The 20,430-nt window shown below is 39.5% G+C and overlaps 1 protein-coding gene and 1 pseudogene across 1 annotated transcript in view; one reads left to right on the top strand and one right to left on the bottom strand.

The window, feature by feature from the left end:
• Positions 1–20,430, top strand: part of tmem117 (transmembrane protein 117) — a 46,275-nt gene that overhangs the window by 6,672 nt on the left and 19,173 nt on the right. Inside the window, exon 6 of the mRNA XM_062421525.1 lies at positions 18,048–18,180. Within this exon, the coding sequence (XP_062277509.1) occupies positions 18,048–18,180 (133 nt within the window). The remainder of the gene's footprint in view (positions 1–18,047; positions 18,181–20,430) is intronic.
• LOC133981789 (P2Y purinoceptor 1-like) lies at positions 8,817–11,282 on the bottom strand (annotated as a pseudogene).

Below are 20,430 nucleotides of genomic sequence, written 5' to 3'. Positions count from 1 at the left end.
CCAGGATCTCCCTGTACACAACGGCGCTGACGTTTCCATCCAGCACCACCAATGCTGTCTTTCCTCCATAATGAATACCGGCCCATACCATCACTGAGCCACCACCAGCTTGAGTGGTTTCCTGGATGCAGTCATCGCGAAGTTTTTTGCCACGTAATCGCTGAACCCGTTGTCTTACATCTGTATGGTTAAGGATATAGCGGCTCTCATCCGTAAAGATAACATGTTGCCAGTGCCCAAGCTGTAGTCTATTGTGCTCCCTAGCCCAGCGAAGTCGAGCAACTCTGTGTTGAACAGTTAGACGTGGACACTTGGTCATTAATCTTGCTCTGTGACCATGCTGAAGCAACCTTCGATTTACAGTTTGGCGGGAAACGTTGATTCCATGGTGTCTTCTCCACAAACGGCGAAGGCGGCTCGCTGGCATTTTCCAGTTTCTACAGCACAGATTAAGCAGTTGCAGATCATCTTGTCTGATAGTCAGTCATGGTCGCCCTGGAGATTTTCGTGGCCTCAAATGACCATCCTCTCAATGAACTTTAAGATTTTAGACTGCACCCTGGGATATTCCAAGCAATCGGCTTGTTTGTGTCCATCCTGTTGGAGTGCAAGCACTCTTTGGCGTATTGCCAGTGACGTCAGACGAGGCATAGTTTAGGGAAGTTCTGTGTCAAATTTGGTTAAAAAATTGAGACAATTCTGAAAACGTGGACTTATTGCATACAGGTTTTAAGCAGGAAACGGACAACACAGCAATTGTCTTGTCTTTTATAGCGCCAAACAAATGTTATGCATTAATTCATTTTACCTGGGTAATTGAGACACATAATGTAATCATTGCACCTGGTCAAAAGTGATTACTAGGATTACTAGGATTGTGTCTGAAAACAACATTATTCCAACTTTATGGGCAACAGTGTATATATAATACATCATTATTTCATTTTCCATGCAAATAATCCACAGATCCACAATTCTAAATGTCTGGTGTCTTAAGAATTTTTGCACCATGTCATCAACCAGACAAAGTTAAAAAACTGTGCACTAATGTATTAATAGGTTATAATTTAAAGGGTCAGCTCATCCAAATAAAAATGTCCTCACTTACCTCGAGTGGTATCTTTGAAGGCAGTTTTTTTGTTTGATTTCTGACAACATTACAATACAATGTAATTGTGAATTAAAATGTATTCTCTACTCACAATATTGAAACATTTTATAATAGTTAAAAAAAATTAAAATAACAGCAACATCTCTTTCCAGTAACGGTGTCCTGGTTCCTCAGGATAATCCACAGAATATACTGTGAACAATTTTCACATGGGCCATTTCTGCAGTAGATAGTACTGCAGTTCCAATAAGAAATGTTCACAGCAAATTATGTGGATTATCCTGAGCAATCAGGACAAACAAAACAAAAGCAAAACTACCTGCATGGCTAGAAACCACATGAGGTATGTGAAAAAAAATGTGTTTTTATTGCTTTTGTCAAACTTGTGAAAGCTCAATATTCCACCAGTATTTCTTTTTCATTTACAGGACTCTCATGACAGTAGGGTACTGTAGATGCATCATCACATGAACATTTGCCAGCTTTCATTGAGGTTCTACACTTAGGACTGGTGTTTCTGGATTGGGGCCCATACAGTTGCATTGGCTTGAGGTATAGAGGACAGAAAGAGCACAGAGAGAGGGCAGAAAGAGTGCGGCTCATCCTGCAGCCAGGTACAACTAATGCACTTCAACAAGCCTCCAAACAGATGGTTTGTGTTTCTGTGTGTGGGTGTGTGTCTTTTTAAGTGTGAGAGTGCACATATTTTATTTGTGCTTGAATGTCAAACACATGTGAGTGAACAGGTCCATGTTTGTGTTTGTTTGTGTGTGTTTGTGTGTGTGTGTGTGTGTGTGTGTGTGTGTGTGTGTGTGTGTGTGTGTGTGTGTGTGTGTGTGTGTGTGTGTGTGTGTGTGTGTGTGTGTGTGTGTGTGTGTGTGTGTGTGTGTGTGTGTGTGTGCGTGTGTGTGCGTGTGTGTGTGTGTATTTGTAGTTTGACAGTTGTGCATGTAAAAAAGGATGGATGAAGTGAGTCTGTAAAAGAGAGAGGCTGATGTTGAGAGTTGGAGAGGGAGGATGTGTTCTGTAACATTTCAGTAAAGCAGTTATGTAATCACAACCTAGGTAGAGCATAAGAGCTTTGTAGAACCAGACCCACTGTAAAATCTATCATCTATTATGGATCTGTCACACAGGCCCACATGGCCCACCTTCTTTACATCAGGGTCTGTGCTAAAGCCCTGTAGATCTTTATCCACAATCCCTTCCACTCTCCAGTCTCTGATGTGTAGGCAGGTAGTTGGAACACTTCTGGAAAGCACTATGTTGAGCTTCGAGTGTCTGAAAAAGCACTTTGGAATCCCAATCTTTGACTGTTGAAAGTGTTTGCTGCAGTCACATTTTGTCAAGGTGTTTTCTGATGGCATTTTACAATTGTAATACTTTGCATTACTGCCTTTTTCAAGCGCATGCTGTTTGCAGTTTTGCTTGACTTCACATCGTTTCTCACAAACCTGGAAACAGACATTGTTTTTGCAAGCTGAACCATTTCCCAGCGTCATTTATCATTTATGATGGCCTACAAAATGTGAACATGTTATACATCGTGAATTATACACCTCCTCCTCACGGTAGCCATTTTCCTTTTTTTCTTGTCATAATATATGATTTACCCTCTCAGAAACCCACACAAATATTAATCCAGTGTCGCATAATAGTTTCTTAGCAATCCTCATATTCCTTTTTTATGCTTTTTAAGTCATGTTGCTATTTCGAGTGGGCAGAGGCACAGTGTATTGTTGTGCATTTGCCTCTGTTGCAGAAAAACAGAATAAACTCTCAGTGATGAATAGCTTGTGACAGATTATGTGATTTATGACAACATTTGAGATTCAAGGAACAACCTGTTCCATTGAACCACTCAAGGCTATGTGTGCTCTCTAATCAAGTGGGCCGTAGCCAATGACTTCTGGTCATTCAGAGGGAGACTTATCTGTCATTATGCATTTGTATTACATCTTAGGTCAGGTTCTGTGAGATGTCTATGTTTGAGTGTGGTTTGGATGGTTTGGAGCCATGGATTAAATTCAATCACCTCTATAAATTTCAATATCAAGACTCCTTTGGGCCAATCGTGGTCAAGGACTTTGAAGTGGGTTGCTGCTGTTTTAACTTTTTTTACATTACAAACTAAGAATTTGAAAACACATTTCTTTTACACTGGGATTTTCATGTAAATGTAGCCTAAACACTGGCTATTATTTAAACATTTTCCTTTTGCCTTTACTCAATTTGTAGAGTACGGTCTTTCGCTTCTCATGCAATAAAGATGAATTGACACAATTATTAAGTTTGAAAGTGAGGCAGTAAGACACTAGCTCTTTCTATCGCTCGCTCTCTCTCTCTCTTTCTCTCTCTCTCACTCTCACTCTCACTCTCACTCTCACTCTCACTCTCACTCTCTCACACACACACACACACACACACACACACACACACACACACATATACACACACACACACACACACATATACTGGAAGATCACATAGGCTCAAAGACTGAAAAGTAGAGTTGGCAGACATCAATCTATTCCACGGCAGGGGTTAAAGTTATCAGGCACCATACCTGATATTAGTTTTAAATTCATATAATACTTAATTCAATACAACTTTTCAGACTCACAGATCTTTTCTTGCTTTAATCCCTGCTATAGTCTATGAGAAGTGAGAGCAAATGCTTGCTCTAAGCTTGAACTTAGATGGTGCAACATCCCCGAGTCCCTTATCTAATGTATAATATTAGTGTTTATGTCTACCTGCTCGGGGACCGTAGACGGAAATTAACTTGAAGCTAAATCAGATGAAATCCATCTCTTCATTTGCTGTGAGATGAGTGTTGTACATGGTCCCTGACAAATAAATGTAATAAACTAAAAAAAAAAGACTTACACAACATCCATGGATCCCATATCTAATAAGATAAGAGTGCAAATGTGCATACAATTTCACTTTTTTATTCTAAATATTCAAAGTAAACTGTGCAATCTTATGCTTCTATTCTTAATTTATGTACCTTTTTGTGACATTCTTTTTAAACTTTGAAATTTGTCCATGGAGTGTCTTATGTTATGTTTTCTGATGACATTCTACAAGTGACATTCCTTGCTTAATTGTTATTTTCATGCTTCATACTATTTGCAGTTACACTTACTTCATATTAATTTGTCACTAACCTGGAAACTGACATTGTCTTTGCAAGCAGACATATTTCCCACATCAATTATCTTTTTTTTTGTGAGAACAGTTAACACTCTGGCAGTCTCTCTATGTGGCCATAATGTTGACTGTAATGTCTTTTTTGAGCTTCTTATGATTGAAAAAAACAAAAACAAATAAAACCAATCTAAGGCTTAAATTGTATAATAATATTTATAATGTACATTTACATTGCTTGTAAGTGATGCAGCACCGCAGCACTAAAGCTTTATATCATGGGCCTACCTTTGCAGTAAATGCCCATATCCATAATGGGAAAAGTGAAACTGCTTCTCATCTCTTTTTCATGCTGCCTCAGTCCCTGAATTAGCATAATATATTCACCTATCTCTCTCTGAGGCTTACGGATTCTAAAAGGTAAATTGAAGGGTAATTTTGAGTCATGTGGAGCGCCGTCCTAACCAGATTAGACTTTACTTAGCATGCTATTACTGACACTTAGATTCAATCAAACACTGACCGTCTTTAACTTGGATGAGTCATTTGAGGCTCCAGGAGAGTGTGAACAGCACAAAAAAATTTGACAGTAAAGTGAAAGCCTGTTTCTGTTGATCACGGAGCTGTTAACATAATTGGATATCCTTCTGAGCTGTGTGTGTGGGACATGTCATTGGCTGCTATGCTGTTGGAGTGCCTCTTGTCCACGTTCCCTGATCTTGATGATTGTAGCCCGCAGGATGCCATCTGGGTTCTGTCATGTGTTATTACTGTCCCACGCAAAGGATGAGATGGCTTATGTACGGCAGTGTGTGGCTGCAGGTCAAAGTGGAGTGAGCGTGTGGATATGTGTAGTAGTAGATGGGTGGGTGGCAGGATAGGGACTCTCTGCTTGCTTTGTATGTGTGTGTGTGGCTGTGGGGTATTTTATTGTCCGTGTGTGTGTCTCAGAGGAAATGTGATGCTGTTAAGGGTGAACCAGGGTCTCTGCATTCATGCATACTAGTGCCGAAACGATTAGTCTTATAATTCATCGTCAGGACATCATTTCGGCAACTGTTGTGATAATTGATTAATTGTTGAAGTCAGTAAAAATAACTTGCATCTTCCAGCATCTGTCTTATATTTGTAATGTTACTGAAATATGGTAAATATGAAATATGTAGGATACTGTGAGCCATATTTTTATATTTTATTTTTGTATAATATATATTATTTGTATATACTTTAAATACAAAATATTAGTGTTTTGCCAGTGAACCCTGGGATAGCACATTCACCTGAGCTGATCTATAAATCTGTTCTGCAGTTATCTGCAAAATTATCTACCTCATAACTATTTAGCCTTCAGAAGCCTTATGGCACCCTGTAGAGCTGTATGTTTTACACTTCCTTCAATTCAGACCTGTCTTTATTAGTTGGCCTCAGGGGTTGCCCCCTTCCTCTGTAAGTAATGTATGATTGCTCCTGTGGAAGAGTACTGCTGAGCCTCTGCAGTCTGAATTCACATAGCACTACAGTGTGAAACAGTTTTTTCTTGTAGGTTGATGTCTTTGATAAACCCATTGTTCACCTGCCCAGCACCAAACAACACACAGACAAAGTTAGCAACTAGCTGGTGGACACATTGAAGCATTTAGGAGCTTAAGACCCATAAATCTTCCTCAGGAATAACAGGAGCTAAAAGGAGAGTGAATATAGCAATTGTTTTCTCCAGGTGGCCAGAGACACAACTCCAAGTGAGCACTAATGTTCCTCCTTTGTTTTCTGGATGAGTACATTTTACAACATCAACTTTATAAGTTGATAATATGAATATGTCAGTGTTTTCTTCATAGTTGTTGCACTGCCCCCTGGTGGCCAAAAATCAAATGCTGATTTGGATGTAATTTTGTTCTTATCTTGTGTGACCCCCAATTTTTACACCAAGATACATGTACAAAATAACCTGAAAAGCGTTGACATTTACCAACACCAAAACAAATTATAACATTTTATAAACCTTCCGATAATTTTTCATAGTCACACAGACAGAATTAATGTGCTTGCAATAAAGGATAAAACACAAAGGTGTTTGCAGGCCAGACAGGGAAACAAAGATACAGAGCAATAATGACAACCACCTGCAAACAAAGGAAACCAGTCAAAAGGAAATTGCATATTTACCTAAAATGTATGACTCCATTGGTCTGGAGCCAAGCAATAAATTAAAAAAATGAATGATCTATCTGTTCACTGGAACAGGTATAATGGTACAGTGGCCCAGTAGCCGGCTGTACGTGCTACAGTCTCCCTGCGGACAGAGTTTTGTTGTCGCTTCCCACCTCTGATTTATTGTCCAGACACTTAGTTACAGAAGAGTCGAGCTCTGGGGACACTAGTAGCTCTAGTTGTGGCTATTCCCAAACCCCCCTGTGATACAGTAGCCTAGCAAATGTGTGATGAATGGGGATACAGGTGTATGCATGCAAAGGTACAGGCAGAGCTATGGCTCAGTCTCTCTGCATTGTGGGTTTGTTTTGATGAGGTTTCTTCCTGTTAAAAGGGAGTTTTTTCTTGCCATTGTCGCTAAATGCTTGCTCATGTGGGAATGTTGGGTCTCTTTAAAATTAAAACTTGAAGAGTACGGTTTAGAACCTGCTCTATGTGTAAAGTGCCTTGAGATAACTTTGTTGTGATTTGGCGCTATACAAATAAAGATTGATTGATTGATGAGAGAATGTTCATTAGGATCCCTAATTAGGGCATGAATGTTGCTCTGATGTTCAGCATCATAACAGGATACAGTAGAGATGCATACTGAGCCATAGATGAAAGATGTTGAATAAAAGTAAGGCGGACCTTACAGTTTCTACATAGTGTGTGCACTGTGATGACTTTAATACAAAAAGCAGTGATTGCTACTGAAAGACTGCCCTATCTATAGTTCGAGAATCAATATGGACATGATGGTATCACTTACTGTGTAACCAAACATTAGCAATGTTTTGGTTTTTCTAGGCCCACTGTTTACCTCTTGGTGAATTTTGATCAGGTTTTCCATGTCCGGTGTCCAGTTCACTGAACCAAAGTCAAAATATTTGAACAGGAGGTGTTTTTGATGTCTTTGCAGGCCTGTGGTGATAAGACTATAATATCCCACCACTGCTGCAAATAAATAACACAACAGTATATTCATTCTTCTGTGACTTTGTCTGTTTCTCCATAACCTCTGGAACAGCTTCAGCGCTTTTGAGCATATAATCAATTAACTATATCTATGATGTGGAGGGATGAACGCCATTCTTTGAAAATATATTCCCTCATTTTCTGTGTTTATGATGGTTGTGAAGAGTGCTTTTTAACAAATCAGTCCAAAATCTTCCCTTGTTGTCCAATTGGTTTGAGATTTGGTGATTGTGAGGGCCATACTTAATTATAATACTTATAATGTACTTATTGTTGCATAAGTTTCAGACTCATCAAACCATTCAGTTACCCCTCATGCCATGTGTACCACGTTAAGTCATTAAATGACTTTGCTCATTTCATTTTACCTCCAATCTTTCACCTGTCTGCAGGTAAATTAGCATTTTTTAAACACAAATCCAACAACATCTATCTATTTAGAGCTCAAACAATTAGTCAATCAATCAATCAAAAGAAAAACTAATCTGCAACTAATTTGTTTATTGATTAACTGATCCACTGCTTTACTGGTTCCTGTATGTGACATTTGTTTGTAGCTTTGTAAATTGAATTATTTACATCTTGTACTATTAGACTTTTATTGGATAAAACAAGCAAGTCAAATATTATTGCTTTGGGAGATGAAAATGGACATTTTCATTTCTCATGCATATTCCACATGTATATTTTTACTGATGTATCTTTGCATGATTTACAGTTCAGAACATCCTTACAGAGCCCCTCAGTTCATCCTGTGTCTGAAAAAGACTGTACTATTACACTGAATATTTTAGGATATTAAAGTGTAAAAAAAAAAAAGTTCTTTAATAAACTAATTTACAAAGCATTGTTCCCACATTCGGTATCAAACCCAGATCTCCCAGACCATGGACGACAGTGCTGCCCACTCAGCCAAAGCTCAGCTTTGCAAGGCGCACAAAACTGCAGCTATTTATACATCTATGACACAGTGATAGACAGAACAGAGCAGAAGAGAGATGGAAACAATGATGTAACCTCGCTATGGCTCCACCCATAGTCACTGTGTGACGTCACACTAGTATGAGCGAAATAAAAAGGGAGTCTGCTGTGTTAGATCTGCCTGCCTTCTGGCGGATCAACCAATGGAAAACACGTCAATTAATGCACCACTCATGATTTGAATGCATAGCGGGAAAGTTGTAACTGACACCTGGTTCATAATAATCATAATACTGTAAATGCAAGAGCTTTTATCAGTGGGCCATAGGTTCAGTCACCATTGTGTTACCTCCTTCAGTGATTGGTAGTGACTTAACAGACATTTATTTAAATGAAATCTTAAAATCTTAGGATTATCACTTTAAGGTAGCTAGCCAAAAAGTAATGCATTTGATCCACACAGTCATCCCACTACTCCAACCCTCCTGCTGGCTCTGCAGCACAGCCTCCTGTGTCGGTGTCTTTTCAAGGCCAGTAGCTTCCTCTGGAACTGCTCACTAGCCAAAATGTACAGCACTGGGTCTAGACAACTGCTTACACTGCACAGGGACTCAAAGAACTCGTAGGTTGCATTGAGGACGTTGGTGTTAGAGGGTGTGACCTGGTTATGGATCCTCATGAACACCAGGGTGATGACCATGATGTGGTATGGCACAAAGGAGACCACGAACACGAGCAGGGTGGCAGAGATTAATCTCAGCGGCTTACCTCCTGTCCGCTGAACTCCGCCGGGCCTTCTACCCCTTGGGAGACGCCTCAAAACACGCACAGTCATGATGTAACAAACAAGCATGACACTGAATGGTAGCAGGAAGCCTACTGTTGTTCTGATAATGGTGATTGTCTTGACATAGATAAAAGGGCCCTGGATGTGGTCCATACACGCGGTGGCATTTTCTGGCCTCTGAATACCAAAAGTTACAAATAAGTCAGGAATGGAAGCCAGGACCAGCATGACCCATGTGCAGACTGAACACACTTTGGCTTTACCCACATCCCACCATCGCAGAGAGCTAATAGGGTGCACCGTCCCAACATAGCGGTCAAAACTGATGAGAGTGAGGAAGAGGATGCTGCCATATATGTTAATGTTGAAGGAAACCTTTTTGAACTGGCAGAAGATCTTAATGTCTCTGAGGTGTGGCCGCTGGATGGCGAAGTAAAGAGTAAATGGGAGGGTGAGGATCCAGGCTGAGTCACATAGGGCCAGGTTCAACAGGAACACATTGCTGGTGCTAGAGGTTTTCCTGAAGCAGGTATAGTTGATTAAGGCTGCAATGTTTCCCAGGATTCCCACAGGAACGGCGAAAGTGAAGAGAACCAACAGGACGTAGCAATACCATTGGCCATTTTTAAACTGGCCACAGAATGTTGTTGACTGGTTCAGGTACTCCAGAAGAACATCTGGGATTTAAGAACATGAGGAAGTCAGTTTTGGTACTGCAATAGTCTTTAATTGAATGTTATTAGCAATAAAAGTGTAGTTTAGTTTTATTGAAATTGTTGCAGCAGGTGTTTAGTCCTTATAGGTCAATCTCAAAAAGACTTGATCTTACACTTCCCAAAATGCAGCGTGACAGCCTATGTCACACTCCTAACCATTATCTTACTATCAAAAATTGTAGTTTCTGAACTTATGTCACTTGAGTAAGTTTCTTTAGAGCCACAAAATACATCTCATAGGTTGTGTAATAGTACCTGTAACATTACAGTAATCCTGAGTCAGACAAGACTTTTGGAGTCAATCTTTTCTTTTCTTTTGCTCCAACTGTCAAATATACATGAGACCTGTTAGGTAAGATGTCAGTCACAGATAATTACACAAAACTGACTCCACAATTTTTAACTTGAATTGAACCTTCTGGCACTTAATGTGTTATCCTGTATAACAGCACATTAGAACAAACAGCAATGGCTTTTGTTCCACATAAAGGTTGATATTTTGTGACTGACTTCACATACATGAATGATGATATTGATAATCTTTTGAGTAAAACCTTGTTATGGTCAAATGCCATATATGCTAAATACTGCATGAACATCATGTGCACACTATTTTATACTTTATACTTTATGGAATTTAAGCCATGTAAAACCAGCTGGATAGTTTGTACAAGAGGGCTTCTGAAATGCACCATACTTGTTATTTTTTGCAGCCTGTTTTCAAGATTTTGATAGCTTCATTCTAAAGAATAATGGAGATTGTCGTCTGTTTCATCAAGTCTGCCGATAAGCCCTGCTCTCAGAGAGTAATTTAAGTAGAATGTTTTCACCTGCTCTCTCTCTGAGCCCTCTATATTTACAGTAGCTGTCTCCATAGTCTCTGAGCGTCACTGGCGTGTCCAGGAAGTGAGTGCTTGACTGTCTGCTATGAACAATGAAACCTGGGGACTTTTGGCCTATTGCCTCCGCTATATCAGCTTCTGTTTGCACTTAATCAGAGATCATATATTCATTTTGTTCAGCGGAGCGGATCTGAACAATTTACTTGGAGTACATTTCAAACTGAACATGTCTCCCTGTCTGACTGTCAGTGATTACTGAAAGAGAGAAAAGTCAAAGTTGTAATATTCTATTTGGTGATGAGGGTGTTGAATCTGTGTGATTTAAGCATTAGGACACACAGGATCCTTTAAAAATATAGTTTTAGATAGTAAAAGCACACTATATGTGCTAGTTCAAGAGCTGTTGGTCTATTAGTCTATCCAGTCAACTAGTGTAGGTCATTTGAGAGTCTGATAAATTTTATGTAAAATATTGTAACTGTTCCTAAAACATATTTATACATTATTGTTAATCAAAGTATTTCAGGTATATAGTACTTACCTCCTTTAGTCATGTTAGACTTGATGTCGAAGAGTGGTATCATGATGAATGGAGACAGCAATCACATCCCAGGTAGCCTTCACTCCTCCACCACCAGTTGTGTGCTTCTCATCTGTCAGGAGTTGTCACTGCTCTGCCCTACCTATGAGACTGGTTTGTGTGTGTGTGTGTGTGTGTGTGTGTGTGTGTGTGTGTGTGTGTGTGTGTGTGTGTGTGTGTGTGTGTGTGTGTGTGTGTGTGTGTGTGTGTGTGTGTGTGTAGCACAGTCAACAGAACATCTGAATGACATTAATTGCTTTGCACGTGCTTTCCAATGCACGTGTTTAACAGATGATCACTGCTAGTTTTTACTGTTATGTTTGTTCATCCAAACATATGTGGGTCTCATCTAATGTCTATGAATATAGAACTTGTGCTGAAGTTCTGCAAGAATCACTGATACTGGGTGAGTCCGGATCCTTTTAGCACTGCTTCACACACATTCAACACAACAATATTAATAATTTAATAATGATCTGGACCAAAACCCAGCTCCAGTTTTAACCCAGCACAGACTGTTTTAAAATGGTTCTTCTCAATATAAGATCCCTCTCTAATAGTGCATTTATTGTAAATGATTTTATCTTTTCTGCTATTTTTGATTTTATTATTTTACAGAATCCCGGTTGCAATATAGTGATCACAGTCAGCTTGCTTATCATCCAGATTGTGACTGTTTTAGCCAACCTAACAAGGCCACCAACTGGTTGTATTTGGCCAATTTCTGTGATTTATTGCACCCCTAAATCAGCTGGCTCCTTTTTAATGGAGCTCCCTGAATTTTTATCCAGTCTTCTAACTAAAAGACTAGAAAACAGCCCTGAATTACATTATTAAAGCTGTAAAAGGAAATTCAAAAAAGCAGAATGCAGATGGAAGAAAACAGGTCACTTTGCCACTTTGCCATTTTGTGGCCATGAAAGAGTTATTACTCTTTTATAACAGGATGGTGAAAGAAGTACCTGCTATTTTTCTGAACGTACCCATCAGCAAAACCCCAGATTTCTATTTAAGACTGTCCATCAATTAGTACATCCAGCCTCTCATTGCACCTCAGCAGATTGTGATGCTGATTTCAAAAAGTTAATAAGACTTGGTTATAGTGGAATTGTGTAGTGTATTGAGTCACATTTGCTTTCTATTTTGAAGAGCTTGCTGTCTACTGTTGGTGTCCCAGATTACTTTAGAACTGCTTGTGTCCAACCACTCCTAAAAAGACCTGGACTTGACTGATCCTACCCTCCTAGATAATTGTCATCTGATTTCTAAACTGCCTTTTGTTTCTTAGTTCCTTGAACACATTTTTCAAAGCAGCTTTGTGCTGCTGTGGAAATAATAGTATCTTTGAAAAGTTTCAGTCAGGTTTCCATCAGTAACACAGCACTGAGACAGCCCTTCTCAAAGTCACTAATGAATGCTGATGCAGGTGTGTGTCCTGTTTGACTCAAGTGCAGCCTTCGAGGTGATTGATCATGGCACTCTTTTAGATAGAGGCTCTGGGTGGTATATCTGGTACTGCATTAGACTGGTTCTCATCATATTTGTCAAGTGATTATTGTGTCTCTGTTAACTTCTTGTAGTTATTCTACTGTATTAAGTATGGTGTGCCTATATTATAGGAACTATTTTTTTCTCCCTATGCTCCCCTTGGGTGATACCATCTGTAGACATGGTATTTAATTTCATTGTTATGCAGATAACACATAGTTGTACCTTACTGTTAAGCCTACTGTTAAGCCCAATATATAATATGTGCCTGATATAAAAAACAATGCTGATAACATTTTCTTCAGCTAAATTCTAATGAAACAGAAACCCTTATTAACCGATCACAGTATATCACAAAAGAAATGCTACCCATCTACTGGTTAAATTTCACAACATATCAAGCCCGTTGCAAGAAATCTTGATGTGCTGTTTGGTAGCAATTTATGTTTTTAGCAACACATCACAAAGCTTGTCCAATCATGTTTTTATAATCCCAGAAATATTGTAAAAATAAAATCTATTTTAAATTTTAGAGATGCAGAAATGGTTGTACATGCTTTTATCGATTTGCGCCTTGATTATTGCATCAGCCTTTTTTTCTTGTCTTGATCAAAAAACTTTGAAATGACTACAGACTGTACAGCTGACAGGCTTTTAACCAGAACTAAGAGGCACAATCACATCACACCCGTTTTAGTGTCTTTTACTTCGTGTTAACTAAACACTGGAAGGTGAGTGGGTGACTTTGTCGTGGGGGTGTTTTGTTTTGAAATGTGCTGTGCTTCACAGAGGCAGCTAGCTGTCTCATTACCTGGATCACTTATATCTGCAGGTTCTTTGTTGATATTAGATATATAAAAATGTTACATATGTTAGATTTTTGCAGAAAATCTAGCCAAGGTCCATAGAAATCAGTCTATAGGCTGACATACCCAACCGACAAAGTCAGAGAAGGTTATATTACACCCCGTTCATTGATTGGCAATATAAAAAACGTAAATGTAAATTGTAAATTCTTACGTATAGAACCTTTAGAACATACTTTTATTGTTTTTTCCTGATTTTACCTGAGCTGCCTGCCTGTTTTATTTGATTTTATTTGTTTTAAATTGTGTTGTTTTACATTTTAAATCTGTGATTTACTCCCTTTGTGTTTTATAATGTGTTGATGTTTTATAGGTTTTAGTTTATCTTAAACTTTATATGTTTTAAACATGTTAAGTTTTTATTGTGTAACACTTTGAAAAAGGTTATTATTATTATTATCATCATCAGTAATAGTAGTAGTAGTAGTAGTAGTAGTAGTAGTATCATTATTGAGTGGATTACTACTATAAATCTGGAGATTTATCTTAGCTCTAAGCATGATCTCATCATCAGGCAGAGAAGCAGACTGGTCACATTAAGGACACCAGTTTGAATCCCTTGATTGGCTGAAACTATCTTGAATCTGAAAAATGTGAATTACTGTCAATTTAAAAAAAAAAAATAATAATTTAAACTTTAATTAAAAAAAGGCGCTCAACACTCCTGTGTATTCAGTGTACCATTATTTTCTGTCTGCCTTCTGTTATCACCTGCTTTGTCATGCCATATATACAGTATGTATGTATTTAAGTTCAGTTTTTACTGGACTTGAGGCTTATTTACTGATTTTTGTGAGAGAAAAAAACCAAACCAAACCAAAAAAACAACATGTAATCCTGTCAATTATTTGCAACGTTGAGTTCATGCATTTTTGTGGGCAGCTCAGCCTACACCAGACTATTGCCTGGATAGTCATCTTCCATGATTTAAAACTATAGCCTTTCAAAACACTACAACTATTGATAGCCTGAACTGTTTTCTGTTTTTGATTGTTTCTGCACATTAATTAATTCTTTAGTGCCTTGAGAGTCTAGTGAAATTTATTTTAAACTAAAAACAACCACACTGTGCTCAGTGTAGTCATTAGTTTTTATCATAACAGATATGGGCTGTTTAGACGCTAAAAGTGGCAACATTTATATCCTTGGGAGTAATTAACAAAACAGGATTTTGCAGACAACCTCAAACAATGATACAATGGTAATTTGATACAAATGATAAAAGAGGACACTGTTCGTGTTCACACAAGATAAAGCCTAAAATAGTGCAATGTTTTCATCTCAAAGACTAGAGTGATTTCAGACACATCCCAGATGTACAGTAAATATACTGTATGTAGCTGAATCTACAGCCTGGTGTATCTGAAAAAGACCAATCTACCAGGAAATCCCTTAATGGATTAAAAAAATGCTTCTGTGATGCTGTTACTATGAACACACACACACACACACACACACACACACACACACACACACACACACACACACACACACACACACACACACACAACACCCTCTACGCTGTGGGTTTTCTGCTAGGCCACTGGTATTTATTTATATGTTATATTACCATACACCTGCCAGTCAGCTCTCTCGTATGTGTGTTCTTGTTTCACCAGTAGATGGAGACACAGATATATGTTTGATTTTCATTTGGATGCAATTTGAAGAAAGGTGGATATGATATCAAGGCAAAACAAAAAAGTGTTGCTCAAATACTGCTTTAAAGCAATTTGAATGTCTACCTAAATTCAAAATAATAGTGCATTCTATTGAGTTATACACCTGCCTGATGCAGATGTGTGGGTGTGTTGAAAGAGGTACAAAGTGTGTCCCTGTCTATTTTTATTTTTTTTTCTGTATGTGTTTGTGTGTGTGGCTGCCTTTTCCGTGTGTGTTGTTGCTGTTGTTGTTGTTGTTGTCGTCCCCTGCTGTGCTGACCCTTGCAGTAGACAATGTTCATGAATCACTCTTTATCGGGGTCCTTTACTGTCGGGAGGTGCAGTGACTCAAATGGCTTGACTGAATAGTCTTGAATCACACCCTAGTTAAATCATGCCTGTGTAGGCTGTGAGAGGGCTATGAGAGGGCTGCTCGCTGGCGCGGTGTGCTGCTTTAAAAGTCAGATCTGCCGATACACACTGTGCACCTACATCTAAACCAGGGCTCATTGGCACTGGAGGCAATTAAGTTCACCCATGCAAGTCAATTCAATTATGCAACTGTGATGAGCCCTGAAATACCACAGAGCAAGATGTATGGTCTGGCCTCACACTAGGCTACTTTGCTTTTGTGCTAAGTCTAAAAAAATTCAGGTTTAATATTGTATGAAGGGCATATTCAAGTTTGTATTATCTTCTGATAATAATAAGTAAATAACAAAAGTGTATACTTACTTTGCAGATCTATTTGCTAAGATGTACAATTTTCTATATGATATATCCAAACCTGCAATAACAGGTTTATTCATTGTGAATACAATTAAACTCAACAAAAATCCTCATTTCCTTAAATAACTTAACATCTTGTTTTATGTGCGCAATGGAAAAACTTAAAGTGAGCAAGCTGAGATTGAACAGCATGTAAAACTATTGGAGAGTAAACCAGCCAGGCTCTAATGGGAAAATAAATGGAGCATTTTGCTTTTCTGTTTCTCTAGCTGTGTGTGTGTGTGCATGTGTCTGTGTGCGTGTGGATGGACACAAACACAATGAGCTCTCCGAGGAGCTGTAACTCAAAGGGACGCTGACTGAGCTGGAGGAGAGAAAAACAAAGAGTTGTTCCTAGGAAGATGGCCGCTTCTGGCACCGGATCACAGCTTGCAAAGTGGAAGCAGAGGGAGAGCCTGGAAGTGTACATGTGAGCAATATGTAAAGTAGTGGAAATAGAGGTGAATAGCTAAGCTTAGTAGAGGATTTCTTAATATACAGTCAATTACATACGCATGAAGCACTTCATTGGGGTTCACAACATGAGGAATGCTCACACTGTCTAAGTAAAATCTCTGAATTATTATTTAATTTAAAGTGGCACACCACTCATTTTATACACATAAATGTCATTTTATAGTAAAAATTGTAAAAAGAAAAAAAAATTGTACAGTGTCTTGTGTCTCTCTCAAGAGAGCTTTGTCAAGTCTGAAAATATCCCTGGTGATCTCATAGTGATGCAATCAGAGTTACCTCAGCTTGGGCTTCGAGAATACTTTTTCAACAGAAAACCTCTATTACAAACTTGGGGCAGTTTGAAAAACATCGACATTTACCAGGAGGGTAAAAAAAATATGCTGTTGATTGCATGATGGGAAATATAGGATCCAGTCAAAATCAGGATATCTCTTCCTCTGTTGCATCACTTTTGACCATTAGTTTAAAAAAAATCTGTCTCCTGTCAGTCCTCGAACGTTATGGAACTGCAACACATAATCTAAGGAGTCAGAATTATTTCAATTTTTTTTAAAGTATTTACAAATCTTATTTGACCCAGGTCCGCATGATGATGATAGTAACAGACACCTGAAATGTGCAAAGTAGATTGTTTCTGTTACACAGGCAGTGTGGGAGGTAGATCAAGGTTTCTGACAGCTGTTGTGCAATTACATTATGCATACCTAATTACATCACACATGTTATTTTTCAGATCTCTCAGTAATTTATACTGTACTTATGTAATGCTTTTTCATCTCACTGTGAACAGAAAAGCCCTTGAATCATAGGTGTATATAGATATATATTTTCCTGCTTGTCACAAGGAGCAACCACATAAAAATGGTTCTGCCATTATATTTATAGCGAGCCACAGAGGAGTTAACTGCAGCAACTGTAATCTTTTTCAAGGTACAACAACAAGCTAACAGTCGTATCATACACCTTGTTGTCTTGTGCGGAGCGCAGCCACCAGAGGACAAGCTTGTGTCATTATGTATTCAGTGCAGAAGGCTGCGTATCCGAATCAATCTCATGCTCTGCCAGAGAGATATTTCTCCATAATTTGATTCCAAGCCAGGACTGTATAAAAGAAAACACCACAGGTCACAAATGTTTGAATAATTTCTCTAATCATGCAGAACTCACATCATGAAATACAAGTGAGCATTAATCCACTAACGGCATGTCTGCCCGATGCATGAAATTGTATGTATGTAGAATTTTTTTGTTAGGATTGATGATGGAATACAGACTGCTGAAATTGGTCAGGAAAAGACAATTACTCCAGGGTTGGGAAGTGACACATCAAAGTGGTCTTTAATCTTAATTTCACTACCTAAAGGGTATGTGTCTGACAGAGTAGGACATTATTGATCTATGTGACTAATTTATGTACTTTCATCTCCATTTCGTGGCCAAACATGTTAGCAGGTTGACATGCTGTTTGATCCGCCACTGACAGCAGTGTCCTTGTCATGCTCCTTTTAGGTCGATACCTGCGCCTGAAAATGTTCCGCGAGGATCATGGCTCCTGGATGACCATGTTCTTCAGCGCCATCCTCTTCCTCTTCATCTTCTCACACATCTACAACCTTTTCCTGCTGATGGCTGGGAGCATGGAGTAAGCCATTCAAACTCTCTCTCCCTGCACCTTTTCCCTCATTCTCTGCCTCCATTTGTTAGAGCCACTGTATGCTCCCCTTTGGCTGGCGTGATTGATCTAAATGTCTCGCCTGAGCAGAGACTCGATACCAGTTTGATTAATCAGCCCGGACTTTAAATCACAGGTAGGGCAGGCAAGGGGAAGGTGGTTAATCCTTCAAATCACCTTCGGCACCTAGACTTATTATCCTATGATTTTGACTTTTTTGACACCTCTCTGTCCAAAAATCGAGATGTCCTATGAGTTTGTGCGATGGTTTTCACTCCTGTTACCTAGGCTTACCTGCTGAGAAGCCAGTGTGCACAGCAGAGCTTGACACCCACATATCACCCGATGACAGGAATCCGTTTATGCATTTGCAATGTGTCTGTCTAGAGGAAGGAAAACATGCCCTTGAAGCCAGCTAGCCAGACATGAGGTCGCTGTGAGGTGATCTACCATTGTGTTTGTTTGGGCTGTAAAAAAAAAAAAACTAGTGTGGCAGGTGTCTACTCAGGTACAAGCTGTCAAGAGAAAGGCCAGGTTTTAATGGGATCTGTCTATATAATTTTGTTCTTCCATCTTAACAACAAGCATCAACTATCTGTAAAGTGCAGGCAGATGAAGGCTATTAGCTAGCAGGCAAGGTGTTGTGTTTTTCTATGGCCAGAGGGATGAGTTTGTATAATCAGCCCATCTGTCACTCCGGCCAGTACGGTGACACCGACATCCATCTTGTTCGTTCTCTCCGGTTGGCCGAGAAAAGGAAACGAATGGCTGAGCAGAGGGGCAGGCCCGCTGAGACGATGAATGTTGCTTGCTCAGGGAAAAGTTACATTTGCAGTCGCACTGAGTGCATCTGTCACAAAGAGGATTCCTGTTTACTGGCTTTCAAATATCGAGAAAAGGCTCCCTTTTTAGTCTGCCAGTCCATTTCAAAATTGTCAAGAGGTTTTCAACATATGACATCCAGACAATAGTTGAAAGAAAATAATGAGTTACTCAGACATTTTGAATGACGTAACGTATAATTTATATCCATCTATCATGTGCAAGTCACACATTCTTTATTCATCTTGGCTGCATCAGTTGTCCAGAAACAAAAAGTAGCAACCAAAACAGCCTATTAACCAATTACACTGGCTGACAAGACATTAAAACCCATCCATAATTATATGCTCTGGTTGAGTATTGAGCAGTGACATCAGTTATTCAACAATGTAAAGCTCTGCTCTCAAAGACAGATGGTGCTGTTGTAAAGCAAGTGAACACACTGCTGCCAAGACACCTACTCGTTTTCTGCACTTGCCCACCGTCACCCACCCCCTATACCTCTTTCCCGCTTGTTTTCTTTCTGCTCCAGCAGTGTGTCCACTGAGGACCAGGGCCCTGCCAAAAACCATTAGTGTTCACATCTCTGTTCAAGACCGACATGTAAGAGCACTGTTCACACTCTGCCAGGGCACTCCTCAGAAGACAGTCTCCGGCCTGCGAAAGCAAAAATGCAGCAGAGTGAACGAAAAGGTGACAGGATGGGAGGGGAGCGAGCGAGCGGAGGAGTAGAAGTGCTCCAGCCCTGATGATGCAGTGAAACTTAAGTCTTTTGATCTATGTCCAAACCCTATTTGCATCGCCCCTCCAGTCCTCCAACCACTCCCTCACCCTGCAGCGATGCTGTTGTAGTTCTCTCTTTGCCACAGCACAAAGGAAAAGTACAATATCCCTTTGTGGCTGCAGCCGCCCCTCTGTGGGAATGAATGGTGTTTTTCCTTTTCATTTGTGCTGAAAGAACAAGCCGCTGTGAGATATTATTACTGTCAAGGGGTTTAAAGGGTAGGTATTTTGGCACGGCCTTGCTGGTGTTGACATCTAGCCATGATGGTGCACTGCAGGGGATGATCCTCTGGTGGCTAGACAGGGCATCCCACACACATACCCCACAGATTGTTCACGTCTCACACCTGCTCAAGTTAGTTGACATTTATGTGTACATAGGAGAATGTGTGTGTGTGTGTGTATGAGTGTAGGTTTGTGTTACGATGTAGGTGGTGGTTGGGGCGGGGTTGGGGTGGGGGTTGGCGTCTGTCTCCCTGCTGTCTCCCTGACCTGATGCTGCATGCTGCCTATGCCCTTCGCTCATTAATATGCTTTAATTTTCTTTGACCTTTCAGTTGGTCTTGAGCTTGATTTAATTAAAACTAGTGATACATCCATAGTGAAGGCAGATAA

This window comes from Scomber scombrus, chromosome 6 (assembly GCF_963691925.1).
Source record: "Scomber scombrus chromosome 6, fScoSco1.1, whole genome shotgun sequence".
NCBI classification, from domain to species: domain Eukaryota; kingdom Metazoa; phylum Chordata; class Actinopteri; order Scombriformes; family Scombridae; genus Scomber; species Scomber scombrus.
The sequence above is the reverse complement of the archived record's forward strand: the minus strand, read 5'-3'. Positions and strand labels throughout refer to the sequence as shown.